Raw genomic sequence first — 14,403 nt, forward strand, 5'->3', positions numbered from 1 at the left:
CTGTATAAGCTTCGATTATTGAAGAGCTGAGTTTTTTTCTTCTGTCACAAATATTTCTCTTCTGTGGGATCAAATCCTTACCACGTAAACACATTCAAAGAGTAGTTTGTTGGTAACAAGTGTTTCTAAACAGAGTTATTGTTATAGCCTGAAACCAGATAAGTATTTTTGATTAGAGAATGAGATAAGATTAGGACAAGCAAAGAAATGATGATGAAAAGTGCTTTGTGCAAAAATATGCACAAAGGTGGTAAACTATTGTTTGTTTTTTTTTGTTTAAGAAGAGACTCTCTTGAAACCCAAACATACAACGAAAGAGGTACCTCAAGTTTCAAAAATTCTTTAAAAGAAACAAAGACAAATCTTCCTACTCATTCTTGAGCATTACTACTTGCGTCCATTGGCTCAGCCTCTGTTGAAGCCTCTCCTTTCTCTCCCGCCTTTTGGGCTGCAAAACACCAAATTGAACCTTTTTAATCAACATGTGGATCACGTCATATAAGGTAAAAGTCTGGAAATTTATTTTAAGTTCTTACCTTTCTTCTTCTTTCCACCACCTTTCTTCTTCTTGATGCCCAAAGCTAACCACCCTTTGATCTCAGGGTCTTCGATGGTCTTTTTAGGAAGTTCCTGAAGTGTATGTGAAGTGATCCTATCTGATCCATTTGGCATCAGCAAAACTGTGAACTTAATCTGAGCAACAAAATCCCCTGGTAGAAAACCAAAACGACATGAGCCTTGATATCAAGATTCAGATAAAAGAGGTTTATAGATTCAAAACCCTTTCATCATCCTTACCAGGCTTCTCGTAAAGAACAGGATATGGTTGCAAATGACCATGGTTCACACACTCCACAAGTCCAAGCCGTGCCCTTTTCTCCTCCAGTGACCTGTATTGATAATACTCTCAGGTAACGTTAGCAAGTGAGATAATAGTTTAAGGAATATAAAATGCTTCAGAAGGTACAAAAGACACCTTGCAGTGAATGGCATACGGGGGAAGTTCTGTTTAATTTCGCTGATTATGAATCTGGAGGCCTTCATCTTCAACTGATAGTTAACACTTTCATCTTTCTTGTAAATAGTTGTTTGCTTCTCGTCTAATAGCTTTGGCTGCAAAGTCAAAGATTGTGAGAACAATGGCAATAGACAAAGGTTCACCAATAGTGATCGGGATGCGATAAACAAAAGAAATTACCTTGCCATCACCAGTACTTGCCACAATATCTATTGCATAGACTTCATTCTCTTCAAATTCCACTTCGTCAACAGTTGTTTCAGGGCTGGATACACTAAGCACAACCTTGTTTCCATCTATCACATGCTGTTTCAGCTGGTGGGAAAGAACACCTTCAACAATTTTGCAGTCATAAGCTGCAGCTACCTTCTGAATAGCTTCAGTTACATCAGTGTTCTGCGATAAGAAAAACAGAATATCAATGTCTTGATTGCAATATGTTGTAGTACTAAACAAGAAACTACAAACTCGTAGCAAGAAACTTTATTTTAAAGAACTTTCCCACATCAGAGTAACTACGGCCTCATTTGGATGCGAATCCATAACAATTACGGTCTTCATCCAGAAATCTTTTCCCAAAACAATTTACATTTGAAGTCCGCTAAAAAAAAAAAGCATCGTGCAAGACCAAGAGAGGAAAACCTTAGACAAAGTTCCAACATCTCATAGTAAATCCAACGAGGGATCAGACTAAAAATCAGAATAAGAAAAATCCCATCAGAGTAACTATGACAAAAAAGCATCATATGGATAATAATCCATAGCCATTTATTAAGTGTTCATCATCTGGGTTTTGTAAAACCTTGACAATCATTCAAGAGGCAGTTATAGTACCAAAAGCCTATAGTTTCAAGTTTAATGTAAGAGTAAAACTGATGATACCTTTTTTCCAGGACGTACGAGCCTTAGAGCAACATCAGCTGCAGTATTTGCGGCAGCGATAACATCAGCCTTACGCCCACTAAGAGGCCCTTCTTGAAGAACATGTGTGTGACCAACAAGGGCAATGAACCCATCAATATGACATCCCATATCGCTGCAATTGAGAAACGCAAAACAACATCAGAAATAACACAGGTGAATCATACAGAAACATCTAAAAACAGGTATTACTTGAAGACAACTTACATTTTAACCATGTCACCATCTTCCAACACAGACTCATCACTAGCAAGCGGTGAAAAATGACCAACAGTGTTGTTCACAGAAATGCATGTAGGGAACGCAACACCTCTCTCAATCTTCTTCTTAGAATTCTTGTACATGCTTGCTGTTTGCCTTTAATACAAAAACAGAAGAAAGAACAAACACATAAATATCTAAGAGTAATCCAAGGTCGAATCTACATTAAGAACAAATTGAGATATACTCACTCTTTAATAAAAGAGTCTCCTTTCTCACAGATATCAACAATCTTAGCTTTTGGTTTGCATTCAGCTAAAACAACCTGTAACGCCTCTGCAATTGAAAACCCAACAGAAATCAATACTCGATAAAGCTACACCTTCAAAACCCTAAATCCAAATCGGACTTAAAACAAGAAAGGAAGAAAGAGAGGGTGTATTACTGTTAACGATCTCAGCGGCGCTCTTGTACTTGGTGACGACTTCAGGAGAGGTAAGACTCAGCTCCTTCTCGTCTCTCTCATCGTCCGAACTCATCTCTGATAACTCTCGAGAATCGAAACAGGGGAAGCAAAAATGTTAGGGTTTAAGGAGGAGCGATTGGGGGAAAACTGGTGGAGAAGGAGAGAAATGAAAGTGTTGGCTCAAATAAAGGTACTAGGGTTTTCGCTATGTGTGCTCTCTTCTTCTAACGATGCCGTTTTGGATTAATCCTGTAACGCTTTTTCTTAATTGCGTTACTTTTGTACTCCAGTATGGGCCGAAGAAGGGAAGCTGTTTCAGAATTGTGGCCACTAAACATTTACCCTTAACCGGGCCCATATAAGCCCACGTCAAGTGGCGCTTATACGCTCTCCGTAAGAGAGCCAACATTTGGTATGTAATGTTGCAAATTATTCTTCAAGACAATAAATTCAAATATAATTCAATATTGTCCAAATATAGTGATGTACTTCAGTTGTGCACATAGAAACTCCACTAAACCAACTTTTAGATAGATGCATTCACAAATTTTCAACAATGTCGCGAAAGTCTAATCCACACCAGATTCTAACATTTTAATTATTATATTTAACTATACATACTCTAATCAGCATGAGTCAAACGTGTACAATAGCCCAAGCATATAATAAGACCAAAGTCAAACTCAAATAAATGTCTCCAAACTCAAAACTTGAAAAAGACCTAATTATTACATGGTAGATATGACTTTGTCGACAAGTAAACCAACTAATCCTCGAAGCTACCTTCTCTTCCCAGTTATTATGTGTGATCGATTTATAAATCTCTTCTTCTAATAACACCTATATTTTTCTTATGATGTGAATAAATATAAAACTTTTAACTTTAAAACATATTTATCCGAAATATTGCACTTAGATTTCAAATAGATAAATAATAGTACTATCTAACTGATATTGAAAAGACCTAACACGGAAAACAGTTTTATAAAAAATCCCAAATGTGGGTAATTATCTTGATTTCTTGGGGGAAACAGAAAATGGATTAAGATTAATCGGAGTCGTGTCAAGCAGCTCGTTAATAACTGTAGCAAGTTGACTGAGTAAGCATCAACGTGTCATCTCCGTAAAGCCCATTATTTCTAGTCTCGCCGCGTCTTCTCTTCCACGTAGCACTTCACTTTTTCTCTCCTTTTGTTTCCTTTGGAACACAAACGTTTCTATTTATAGGAATAATTACGTCGTCCGTATCTGTGTCGGAACATAGATCCAAATTAAAAGCAACTTACTTAATTACATATCGTTCGTGTTTTTTTCTTCAAAAAATGGCGTCAAAGCAACTGAGCAGAGAAGAGCTTGATGAGAAGGCGAAGCAAGGAGAGACCGTCGTCCCAGGTGGCACCGGTGGCCACAGCCTCGAAGCTCAAGAGCATCTTGCTGAAGGTATTGCCGTAAATTACAACTTTTCCACACTCTTTTTATTTTCTTTAGTTCGTAAGTAATGGTTTTATAAGGCTAGAAACATTAGATCTTAATATCTTAAGATAAGATTAATCTACTTATTACGAACCTAAAGTTTACTCTATGATCTCCATGTTTCATGGAATGCATGTATGTACACTTGTTAGGAAGGAGCAAGGGAGGGCAGACGAGGAAGGAGCAGCTAGGACATGAAGGTTATCAGGAGATCGGTCACAAAGGTGGAGAGGCGAGGAAGGAGCAGTTAGGGCACGAGGGTTATCAGGAGATGGGTCACAAAGGTGGAGAGGCGAGGAAGGAGCAGCTAGGGCACGAGGGTTATCAGGAGATGGGACACAAAGGAGGAGAGGCGAGGAAGGAGCAGCTAGGGCACGAGGGTTATAAGGAGATGGGACGTAAAGGAGGACTCAGTACGATGGAAAAATCTGGTGGAGAGCGTGCGGAGGAAGAAGGGATTGAGATCGATGAGTCAAAGTTCACCAACAAGTGATAGTAGTTACGAGCTACTAGTGTCCGCTGCAACAGTCTGTTATATATCATCTAATAAGTAACCTGCTTGTAGGTTCCGTGTTTGGCAGCGTGGATTTTAACTAGGGTCTAATGTAGCGCGTTTAGGTTTTTTGTGTTTTATATGTGTGTGATATAACTATGTATGGCTTGTACTAACGGCAGTGTTGTACCGTTCAAATGGTATGCGGTTATGTTATGTAATGCGGTTGCCGGTTGGTTTTACTTCGTGTCTTACTTGTGATAGTATGTTGTGTCCAACAACGTGAGACTTGATATGTTAAGATTGCAGCATATCAAATGGCTGTAGAATAGAAAAAAATCAGGTAGTAATAACACAGTTTCAAGTTGTTAAATAACATATGTATAGTCTAGTCTTTGTAGTTTCTCAAATTAATTGTATGAAGTTAGTTGGGTTACTAGCTAGTTGTTAGATTTAGATTATAAAAAGTTTGAGGAAGTATCATTTTTGTATATTACTGTTTTTATGTGGATACATGTTTAGAATCAATACAAAAAGTGATGAAAATAGTTAAAATCCACTACAGAAAACAAAAACATTCTGAAAGCAGAGAAGTGACAGAACTAACATAAACCCCAATCCTCGATATGAGCAGGAAATGCAAAAATGGAGCGCAAATACGGTAACATCAATTACAATTTCTCAGCCGTTTTGCTAAATTGATACAACAGGAGTTGTTTCTAGTAATAACGGTACATACATTTTACAAAATCTTTTAAACTAGTTGATGCCATCACTTGCCCACATTTGATGTGTCAACACCTCTGCTTTCGACAAAACCCCATCAAAATACGCCTTTTTCAGTGTTGCGATGCTAATGCCGTTACAAATATTCCGAGCACCAAGAATGGCTGCGCGCTTGCCTGTAATCAAGATGAGTGTTTCAAGCAACTTCTGATTAAGAGACCTCTCAAAGATATTTCAAAAGAACACAAACATGTGTACTAAGTTGACTTACCTGGTACTTGACGTCGTATTTGACAGGGTCCTTGAGAAAGTATTTAAACTGCAGTTTATAGAAGCGAGTGTAGCAATCAGACGAGTGACAAGAATTTGATTAATTATAATGTGAGACTGTTAACGTCTTTACCTGGAACACAATCTGAGGAATGATCAAAGCAACCAACGCCAACGCATAATAAGGTTTCCCAGATGCTAATAGATATCCTGCAACCAAAATAGACATATACTAATGATGATCTCTACCTTTGATTTGGTTCTATAACAATGATTGTGTAACTCATCCACTAGTAAAAGTACAAATGAAGATATAAGTTCTGTTATTTCATGACACTGTTGAAAATACTTGTTTTAGAAGCATGAAATGAAAATCCATCAATCACACTAATGAAACATAAAAGTAGATGCCTCCTCTTCATTAGCTCATTTCATTAGAATGTACTTTTATGTTTTGCCTTTGTTGATTCAGCTTCATTAATTTGTGCTTTACCATTGGTGAATATCCAGTTGATAAGATCAAGGAAAAGAAATAGAAGCCACAGCTGCACAAAAACAGTGGATAGTACATACCGGCAACAGAAAGCTGAGTAATGTCTATAGCACCAACGCATATCCATTTTGCAGTTTCGGTGCCAAAAGCTACTGGGAGAGACTGAAGTCCTAATGCTCTATCTCCTTCAACACTTTTGAAGTCGTTAACAATGGCTATTCCTAACTGCATTATCACAAAGGTACAACATGAAGCAAGAGCATATTACAACAGATAACGAAAAAAGCAACATAAAAGGTTTGCCAAAAGAGTACCCCAGCTATGCTGTACAAGAGTGTTAGAACAACAACATCTGGCGTAAGAGTGCCAAACAATGCTTGGCCAGCCCACCTATCAGTCAAGTGAGCAAGAAACAAATCAATGAGATGAGAACAACGCCATATATTATTGATACACGAGATATCTTACCATGGCAAACTAATATAGCTTGCTCCAAGTGCAAAATTTCCAACCCATCCATTTTGTTTTAGCTGCAATGAGATCAGTTCAGATATCGATATTCAAAACTCCAAAACTTGGATGGAGTGTCTTATCACTAGAGAGTGGAAGTTAGGAATAAAACTTACCTTAAGAGGTGGAGCAGAGTATATATAAGATAGCAATGATCCTCCCAAAGCAAGATAGAAGACAGTGGGAGTGGTATGCCCTGCCTGATAAGGGAAGATTTTAGCAAATCTGATGTGCCCTTTAACTGTACTAGTTAATGTCAGAAGGGCCAACTTACCCACACATCTAATATTCCAGCAATACCAAGACCTCCCAATAATAGCACCCAGACTTGTGTAATAACCTGCATTTTAAGGAGTAAGGAGAAATCAGAATCACAAAAGAGATAAAAGCTCACAATGTTCTGTCTCAGTTACCTCTGGCTCTGATATTGCTCCAGATGGAATTGGACGATATGGCTCATTAATTGCGTCGATATCTCTATCATACCAGTCGTTGATTGTCTGGAAATCGACAAGTCTAGGTTATTGTAGCACCAAGCAAATGCACTAGAATAAGAACAAGTCAGCTTTTTGTTGTGTAAAACCAGACCTGTGTATAGCCAGTAAGACAAGGACCAGACATCATCATGCAAAGAATCGACTTAGCAACATCCTCTGGGGTCCAATGAAAGTTCCCTGCCAGAAGAAACAATTGGAAGGAAAATGAAAAAACTTTCTGTACAGTATTGCATGATCCAAAAGAGGTTCGTATGATTACCTGAAGCAGCAGCACCACAGACGACTCCCCAAACCAGTGGAGGCCAAGTGACTGGTTTTGTAAGCTGAAGACGAATCTTCCATTTATTCTGAATACAGAATATAACAACAAACTCTTTTTAGCTAACAAACAACATTTTCACATCATTTCTAAGCTAAAAACAAGACTTGTCCTCAAAAGAGATTACCTTTAGTAGGAAAATTCCTAAACTAACACATCATTATCCACAAATATGATAATTTAAAAGATTCTGAGGAGATGAACAAAATTACAGTTTCTTGAGATGCTCCTTTGATACCGAGAAGCTGGTTAATGCTTGAACCACCGGCTGGTGCCTTGTCAGGTGTCTGAGATTTAACTGCCGTCGGAAATTCAAACGCCACAGTGTTTGAAAAGAGAATTTTGAAGAGAGAGAAAATAAAAACAACTAAAAAATCATACCTTTATCAGTATCAGTCTCCGCCGCACGCACAACAAATCTCCGCCCTACGAGAGATCCACAACAAGATCAGTAAAAAAAAAATCGAAGAAAACATTCATCAATCTATCCAACAGAATGCTAACTACCGGGTGATTCGTAGATCAACGTCGAGAAACCAGAACGCCGGCGAGTGAACTCAACGGAATCCGAATTCCGAAGAGAGAGGACTCCGACTCGATCGACGGAGGTAACTCTGGAAGAGTGGATGGTGGAGACAGTGTTGAGAATCGAAGTCATAGAACCGACGGAAGAGAGAATCGTCTCTGGTGGTAGTTAAGCCGGAGACTGGAGTGGTGTGAGTCTGTGAGTTGCTGTTTCGGGAAACGAGTGGTTGTCCGTTACCGGAGATAAGTAATGTCTACGTTACAGTTTTGGCGGCCTTTGATTCAATAACTGCCATGTGGCACGATCCTCTTGGCAATACTAGTTGTGTCGGATGTTAGTTTTGTTGGACAAAGGACCTTCATTGAAGCAGAATGGGCCCGGTTTAAATCCAAAGCCCAAACAAAACCCATTAGGGTTTCATTGAAGCAGAATGGGCCCAGTTTAAATCGAAAACCCAAATAAAGCCCAAAAAATAAATCTAATATTAATATGGGATGATATATACCGGGTGAAATCATAAAATTTAACAATAAAAATACAAATACACAATTTTAAAAGCTAACCAAAACTAACAATATTAACAAAATAAATATAATTTCAAATTTCAAATCTTTTAATTATAAAATCATCCCGAATTGTATCATACATTAAATAATCAATAACATATATCTATAGTTGCTCAATACCTTCGGGGATTACTCTACTACATAAGTCGTCTTGATTGAATAGATTTCCTGATGTCTAGTTTTCCTACTGTGGAAATCCTATTTAGAGTAGACTCACTTCAATGAAAGCTATTACTTCTTTATTAATGACTATTAACTATTATAAGATATTAAGACAAAAAGAATAATAAATCTAACAAGGGGATTATGATACATCTAGTTGTAGTTGATATCTTAAAAACAAAAAATTCATGTATTTGATAAAAATATAAGCCCGTGATATATCTTTTAATATATATCCTATAAATATAATATTAACTGAAATAATTTTTTTAACTTTCTAATAAAAATATCAACCTTCAGTCTCTTCATGTTCCCTCAAGGCAAAATTACCTTCAAGTCTCTATTTTTACTACATGTGGAACAATCAAATCAAGGAAGAGTCGGTAGGTGATGGAGATTCGCTTTAAATGTCTACGTAACAGTTTTGGTGGCCTTTGATTTAACTACTGTAACAATTTGTCCGGACGAAAGACTATTGGGCACAGTTTAAATTTCAGGCCCAAAGAAGCCCACTAGTATCCGGTTGAGAGACACGTGGCAACAGTCAACTTTGAAGAAAAATAATGAACAATCATTGACATTTTTTTTTGTTTCTCCTGATCCAGTTCTTAATTGAACAAACTCCAACAGCATCATCATCATCATCATCCTTCAAATTATTTTTCCTATTTTGAAAAATTTATTTGAAATCTCATAATTTACGTTAATGGAGATTGCTCCATCTACAAGTAGATTCAAGCTCTACGATCAATTCGAGCTTCTGGAGTTTCCTGACAAGTACGTCGTCAAACCCATCGAATCGCCTGAGGAAGGCTTCTCCGTCAATCGGCGCGATGGCAATATCAAACCTCTTGATGGTAATCCACTCTTCATTCTCAGCTCTCTCCCTTCCCTGTTTTGGTTTCAAGACAAAATTTGGCAAGAGATGATATGAAGCAAGAGTATTAGGCTGTTGTAGTGTATTTGATGTTACTGTTTCTTTGTTACTGCAGAAAACGCATCTTCTGGGAGTCCTACTAGAGTCTCTACTATCTATGGCGTAGGAGGAACTATTAGGCTCTTAGCAGGTGGAAAATGTTTTTCAACATTTCTCTATGTACTGTGTTGGGATCCAACAGTGATTTTTATATGCTGGTTTCGATTTCATTCATATATAGGAACATACTTGCTAGTTATAACGTCTCGGGAGGAAGTTGGAAATTTTCTCGGTTTACCGATTTTTAGAGTTACGGCTATGAAATTCTTACCTTGCAATGAGGCTTTGAGGTTTGCTACTGCTCAAGAAGTAAGGTTATTGTGAATTTCAATCGATATACGATTTTGTAGGGGTTTTGGAGTTTATGAACAAGTTAAGTTGTCTAAAGAACTTGGTCACTGGCTTTTGCAGAAAAAGGACGAAACATATTTTAGGACTCTGTTACAAGCACTTGAGACAACCCCTGGATTGTATTTTTCGTATGAAACAGATCTAACATTGAAGTAAGTTTCACTATCTCATGATATTAAGAGTTTTAAGTAGTTCCGCGGCTTGAGTTAGATACATTCATCCAATTTTACAGTCTTCAAAGAAGGTGCAAGCTAGCTGAAGGTTGGAATCGTAAGCCTATGTGGAAGCAGGTTGTTTATTCGTATGATTTTTTATCTTTAAAAAAAGTATCTTCTTTGGATCCAGTGTCTGAATTTAAGTTCATCGCGTTAAAGTTAGGCTGAAGGTTTATTTGCTTGTCAGGCTGACCCTCGATATGTTTGGAACTGGCATCTTTTGGAGGACTTAATTGAATGCAAAGTAAGTTGTGTGGTTTAAATTTAATTGATTTTCATTCCTTGTCAAACGTTAATGATCTAACCTTCTCTTATTGTGGCAGCTGGATGGTTTTATTATTCCTATACTTCAAGGAAATATCCTTTTCTTTATCTTCTTAATCTTCTGTTTAGCTTGTTCTTGGACTGTTTATAGATGTAATGTTGCGTTTTTCAAATATGCTTTTTAATAGACAGTACTCCAATACATGTTGTTTGATATTAACCAAGGCTTAAGTTACCAAGTTGCTGAGCTAAAGCTCAAGAATTCTCCTGCTGTGGTATCGATAATGTCCAGGCGCTGTACACGACGTCTAGGTAGGGTTTAATTAGTTCTGCCAGAAAATTCAGTGGCATCCATGTTTGTTTGACAGTCTTATTGGAATTGGCATCCCAGGTACACGTATGTGGAGAAGAGGAGCCAATCTTGAAGGGGACGCTGCTAATTTTGTCGAATCTGAACAAATAGTGGAGATTAATGGTTTCAAGTTCTCATTATTGCAGGTATATCCTTGTTAGGATCTCATTCATGTGCAGTGTCTTCTTAAAATGATAGTTTCATGCTTCGATACTGGTTTATTTGCAGTAGCTGTGGAATTATATTTATTGATGATATGAAATGCTGTGTGGGGTTTCTTTCATAGCCCTGGAAAACTAATATCCTATGTAACTCATTTCAGCTGAATGGTTACACTGTTTTTTTAAAAATTTGATATGCTTGAAAATGCACTGTTTCATTATTTGGGTTCTTCATCTCTCAACTTAGTTTATTATACCTTGCTTTTCTCTTTCTCTGTGTTTAAGGTTCCCTTTCATTTCTTGCGATTGTAACTGTCTTGCTTTCACTGACTAGGTTCGAGGTTCAATCCCACTTCTTTGGGAGCAGATCGTTGATTTGAGTTATAAGCCACGGCTTAAGATAAATAAGCATGAAGAGACGGTACCTTTTTATGATTTTCTTACTAGATTAATTATATGATGTCCAGCACTCAATCTTAATAAGCTAAATTTCTGCCTCCAGCCAAAAGTTGTACAGCGCCATTTCCATGATCTTTGCCAAAGATATGGAGAAATTATGGCAGTTGACCTAACAGATCAGGTTAATTTCTTTGTTCCCCATTCCTGAAAACAAAATTAAATGGCACTAAACATATGTGCACTTTGAAATCTATGACATCTGAACTCCACCTCTAGTACAGTTTCTGCTCTGGAATTTTCACTTACTTACTTTCATTGTATGATTAACTTTGTCTCTCACACGTGACTTATTAGCATGGAGATGAAGGTGCATTAAGCAAAGCATATGCCACCGAGATGGAGAAGCTTCCTGATGTGAGGTAAAAATCTGTATGCACATCGACGCATTTACCTTCTACCCGTCAGTCTTATCATTTCTGTATTTGGTTATCGTTCGGGATACCTCTTAGCGTACACTGTGAATTTTTGCTATTTCGTGACACTTGAACATTTTGTCGTTTGTTTGGATATCTTTTACCTTCTCTTGATTCAAATTGTTCCTCGATCGTACACATCAAATTAATGATAGTTTATGACTCAGATATGTCTCCTTTGACTTCCATCAAGTCTGTGGAACTACAAACTTCGACAACCTGGGGGTACTGTATGAGCAGATTGGGGATGAATTTGAAAAGCAAGGGTAAGAATTACGGTTTTGGTTCTACTCATTTCAGATCTAGAAACTGAGTTGATATGGTTAGCAGTCAGAGGTTGTTCGTTTGGTTTAATTTAGCTAGCGCTGCTATATAGAGAATTTTATTTCACCTGCGACTAATCCAGGCTGAGCAGATATTTCCTTGTAGACGCAGACGAGAACATCCTAGAAGAGCAGAAAGGAGTTATCAGATCTAACTGCATCGACTGTCTTGACCGCACAAATGTTACCCAGGTTTGTTGAATTATTTCTTACTCTCTTTCATTTTCATTTCTAGTAGGCATCTTGATTGGTACGGTATGTTCTATACAACTCATGGGTGATTAGGTGGGACATGTAAAGCACCGTTGGTAAATCCCCTCCATTTGTGTCATTTGAGTTTTTGGGATCTTGGTTGTGCATTTACTAAATTGTTTGCGATAAAAAATCATTGTTTACATATTTAACTTCATGAAATATTGTCTCTGGTTGCACATAACGGCTAAAATCTACTTGCTGTAGAGCCATACAAGCTTGTTAGATGGTTGAAAACTTGTACTTTTCATTGAACTGCTTCTGATTGCAGTCAATATTTTTTTTGTTGTATCATATGAAAAGAGTTTCATGGGCCAAAAAAGTCTGAATCTACAACTTCAAAGGATCGGAGTGTGCGATTCCACAGAGTGTATATCCACGTTCGAAGATGATTACACAAAGTTCAGAACAAGTAAGTGGTTGTCACCATTTTCAAAATTTCAGCGCAGGTTCCAGTTATATAGCTGTAGAATATCTTCTGGCGTACCTCAAAAATTTAATCCTTTGGGTTCACTACTAGTTTGGGCTGAGCAAGGGGACGAGGTTAGTTTGCAATATGCCGGGACATATGCTCTTAAGGGCGACCTCGTAAGGTGAGTAATCTCTGTCTGTGATCCTTCTTAAGATCATATTGATTACAGTTGGCTTACAGAGTTACAGTCTTGTGATAGTGATGATGACTTCTTTTAACCATACATCAACATTGTTAGAAGTTTCCATGCTGTTCTCTCAGACATGAATACACTTGCCATATTACTAGACTGATAACCTGTAATAACAAGCTTGAGTTCTCTGTTTACCTTGGATGCAGTTTTCTCTGAATTGGTATAGGCCTCAGCTTGAATCAATACAATAGTTTAGAAAGACCATGTAAATGATAATATTTACATATTAGCAATATACGCTATGGGGTATTTTGGTGCAGGTACGGGAAACAGACTATGACTGGAGCTATCAAAGATGGCCTCAGTGCAATGTCGAGATATTATCTGAATAATTTCCAAGATGGTGTAAGGCAGGCAAGTTTCTTCTGCAATTATAATTGAATCAGCAAATTAGAGGTGAGGTATGAAGATGAGAAACTGAAGGTAGAGAAAACAAAATTTTATTTTTCAGGATGCTTTGGACCTCATAAGTGGTCGCTACACAGTGGGCACACACAGCCCTTCACAACTCCAGCCCATTGGATCACAACCGTCTGTATGTTCCTCCTAACCGCTTAAGATTGTGTGTTTGCATTATATGTTTTCGTTTACTTAATAATTTTTTTTGTCAAATGAACCCACTACCTTAAACATACTAAAATGTTTCATTAGTTAATTGCAAACGTAAACGCCAAATGAAAATGGCGTTTGCATTTGCATTTGCATTTGCACTTTACTGGAAAACTGCAAATGGTAACAAACTTAGAAATTGCATTTGAAACGATGGAGACCATATAATTAAACAATTTGGTCAAACAGAAGATGCTGACTGGATTTTGTTTGTTGTGGTGAAAATAAAACAGTTTCTGCCGGTAGCATCAGCATTGTTGATAGGTGGTGTAACAGTGACATCTTTCACAATTCATCAAGGTAAAGGCTTGTAATTCATATGATTATACATTACATGATTGTATTTTGATTGATTTGTTTGTGTATGTGTGTGTGTGTTGGGTGGAAAAAACAGCGGGAAGAAACACGCAGCAGTATCTGGCGTCGGCTTTGTGGGCTGGAGTGACTGCAGGAGTTGTGGCGATGATCAAAGCCAATGGAAGGCACTTGACTTCAAGGCCTCGTCTTTGCCATCTAATTTGATTCCATTTGAATTGAGATTATTTGCGTCTCACATTCTTCCCAAAACCCACACCCACTGTCCCTCTTTGCTTTCTCGTTCAACGTCCGCACAAACCAAAAATCGAACTAAAAGTCTATATTACTGAACTTCTTTATTCAATGCAATCAGTTTTATAACCCAAAATAATATAAGAAGATTTCTTCCAAAACATTTTTTTTTG

The 14,403-nt window shown here is 37.6% G+C and overlaps 4 protein-coding genes and 1 non-coding gene across 9 annotated transcripts; 2 read left to right on the top strand and 3 right to left on the bottom strand.

The window, feature by feature from the left end:
- Window positions 1-24: 24 nt before the first annotated feature.
- On the bottom strand, window positions 25-2,887 carry ATG2 (metallopeptidase M24 family protein). 3 transcript variants are annotated; one of them, NM_115039.4, is made up of 9 exons: window positions 2,586-2,858; window positions 2,392-2,476; window positions 2,147-2,296; window positions 1,901-2,054; window positions 1,199-1,414; window positions 977-1,113; window positions 799-890; window positions 537-710; window positions 25-448 (listed from the first exon to the last, which is right to left on the bottom strand). In NM_115039.4, the coding sequence occupies exons 1-9, from the start codon at window positions 2,677-2,679 to the stop codon at window positions 372-374; spliced, it is 1,179 nt and encodes a 392-aa protein (NP_190748.1). In that variant the 5' UTR covers window positions 2,680-2,858; the 3' UTR covers window positions 25-371. The 3 variants fall into 3 exon arrangements, with proteins under 3 accessions (NP_190748.1, NP_850679.1, NP_001190060.1); NM_180348.3 differs by having other exon boundaries at window positions 138-448; window positions 537-737; window positions 2,586-2,820; NM_001203131.1 differs by having other exon boundaries at window positions 343-448; window positions 558-710; window positions 2,586-2,887.
- Window positions 1,731-1,809, bottom strand: AT3G08210. The gene has a single exon (NR_141408.1). It is a non-coding gene; the product is annotated as an other RNA (small nucleolar RNA).
- A 945-nt stretch (window positions 2,888-3,832) lies between the features above and the next one.
- EM1 (Stress induced protein) lies at window positions 3,833-4,942 on the top strand. 2 transcript variants are annotated; one of them, NM_001339533.1, is made up of 3 exons: window positions 3,859-4,046; window positions 4,232-4,311; window positions 4,432-4,942. In NM_001339533.1, exons 1-3 carry the CDS (start codon window positions 3,929-3,931, stop codon window positions 4,570-4,572), a joined length of 339 nt encoding a protein of 112 aa, NP_001326558.1. In that variant the 5' UTR covers window positions 3,859-3,928; the 3' UTR covers window positions 4,573-4,942. The 2 variants fall into 2 exon arrangements, with proteins under 2 accessions (NP_190749.1, NP_001326558.1); NM_115040.3 differs by having other exon boundaries at window positions 3,833-4,046; window positions 4,232-4,942.
- Window positions 4,943-5,040: 98 nt separating this feature from the next.
- Window positions 5,041-8,239, bottom strand: G4 (UbiA prenyltransferase family protein). Its single transcript, NM_115041.4, has 14 exons — window positions 7,895-8,239; window positions 7,769-7,813; window positions 7,600-7,685; window positions 7,328-7,415; window positions 7,160-7,245; window positions 6,985-7,071; window positions 6,846-6,911; window positions 6,688-6,771; window positions 6,530-6,591; window positions 6,376-6,451; window positions 6,142-6,286; window positions 5,702-5,778; window positions 5,570-5,617; window positions 5,041-5,474 (listed from the first exon to the last, which is right to left on the bottom strand). Exons 1-14 carry the CDS (start codon window positions 8,043-8,045, stop codon window positions 5,412-5,414), a joined length of 1,164 nt encoding a protein of 387 aa, NP_190750.1. The 5' UTR covers window positions 8,046-8,239; the 3' UTR covers window positions 5,041-5,411.
- Window positions 8,240-9,226: 987 nt separating this feature from the next.
- On the top strand, window positions 9,227-14,391 carry SAC8 (SAC domain-containing protein 8). Of its 2 annotated transcripts, NM_115042.3 has the most exons (20): window positions 9,232-9,498; window positions 9,634-9,708; window positions 9,799-9,926; window positions 10,029-10,120; window positions 10,201-10,258; window positions 10,371-10,427; window positions 10,507-10,540; window positions 10,679-10,759; window positions 10,839-10,945; window positions 11,295-11,381; window positions 11,463-11,540; window positions 11,714-11,778; window positions 12,000-12,098; window positions 12,248-12,347; window positions 12,711-12,819; window positions 12,928-13,000; window positions 13,333-13,426; window positions 13,524-13,607; window positions 13,915-13,981; window positions 14,076-14,391. In NM_115042.3, exons 1-20 carry the CDS (start codon window positions 9,348-9,350, stop codon window positions 14,201-14,203), a joined length of 1,767 nt encoding a protein of 588 aa, NP_190751.2. In that variant the 5' UTR covers window positions 9,232-9,347; the 3' UTR covers window positions 14,204-14,391. The 2 variants fall into 2 exon arrangements, with proteins under 2 accessions (NP_001319727.1, NP_190751.2); NM_001339534.1 differs by lacking the exons at window positions 11,295-11,381; window positions 11,463-11,540; window positions 11,714-11,778; ... (6 more) ...; window positions 13,915-13,981; window positions 14,076-14,391 and having other exon boundaries at window positions 9,227-9,498; window positions 10,507-10,759; window positions 10,839-10,861.
- The last annotated feature ends 12 nt before the right edge of the window (window positions 14,392-14,403 follow it).

This window comes from Arabidopsis thaliana, chromosome 3 (genome assembly GCF_000001735.4).
Source record: "Arabidopsis thaliana chromosome 3, partial sequence".
NCBI classification, from domain to species: domain Eukaryota; kingdom Viridiplantae; phylum Streptophyta; class Magnoliopsida; order Brassicales; family Brassicaceae; genus Arabidopsis; species Arabidopsis thaliana.

Coding starts and splice junctions, on each gene's coding strand:
- G4 (NM_115041.4), bottom strand. CDS start 8,045: ATGACTTCGATTCTCAACACTGTCTCCACCATCCACTCTTCCAGAGTT. Junction 7,246..7,327: donor CTGTGGTGCTGCTGCTTCAG/GTAATCATACGA, acceptor TTCTTCTGGCAG/GGAACTTTCATTGGACCCCA. Junction 6,287..6,375: donor TCTTGTACAGCATAGCTGGG/GTACTCTTTTGG, acceptor GTGATAATGCAG/TTAGGAATAGCCATTGTTAA.
- EM1 (NM_115040.3), top strand. CDS start 3,929: ATGGCGTCAAAGCAACTGAGCAGAGAAGAGCTTGATGAGAAGGCGAAG. Junction 4,047..4,231: donor TCAAGAGCATCTTGCTGAAG/GTATTGCCGTAA, acceptor TACACTTGTTAG/GAAGGAGCAAGGGAGGGCAG.
- ATG2 (NM_180348.3), bottom strand. CDS start 2,679: ATGAGTTCGGACGATGAGAGAGACGAGAAGGAGCTGAGTCTTACCTCT. Junction 2,055..2,146: donor GATGGTGACATGGTTAAAAT/GTAAGTTGTCTT, acceptor TCTCAATTGCAG/CGATATGGGATGTCATATTG. Junction 449..536: donor TGGTGGAAAGAAGAAGAAAG/GTAAGAACTTAA, acceptor GGTGTTTTGCAG/CCCAAAAGGCGGGAGAGAAA.
- SAC8 (NM_115042.3), top strand. CDS start 9,348: ATGGAGATTGCTCCATCTACAAGTAGATTCAAGCTCTACGATCAATTC. Junction 11,541..11,713: donor CAGTTGACCTAACAGATCAG/GTTAATTTCTTT, acceptor GTGACTTATTAG/CATGGAGATGAAGGTGCATT. Junction 13,608..13,914: donor CCATTGGATCACAACCGTCT/GTATGTTCCTCC, acceptor AAAATAAAACAG/TTTCTGCCGGTAGCATCAGC.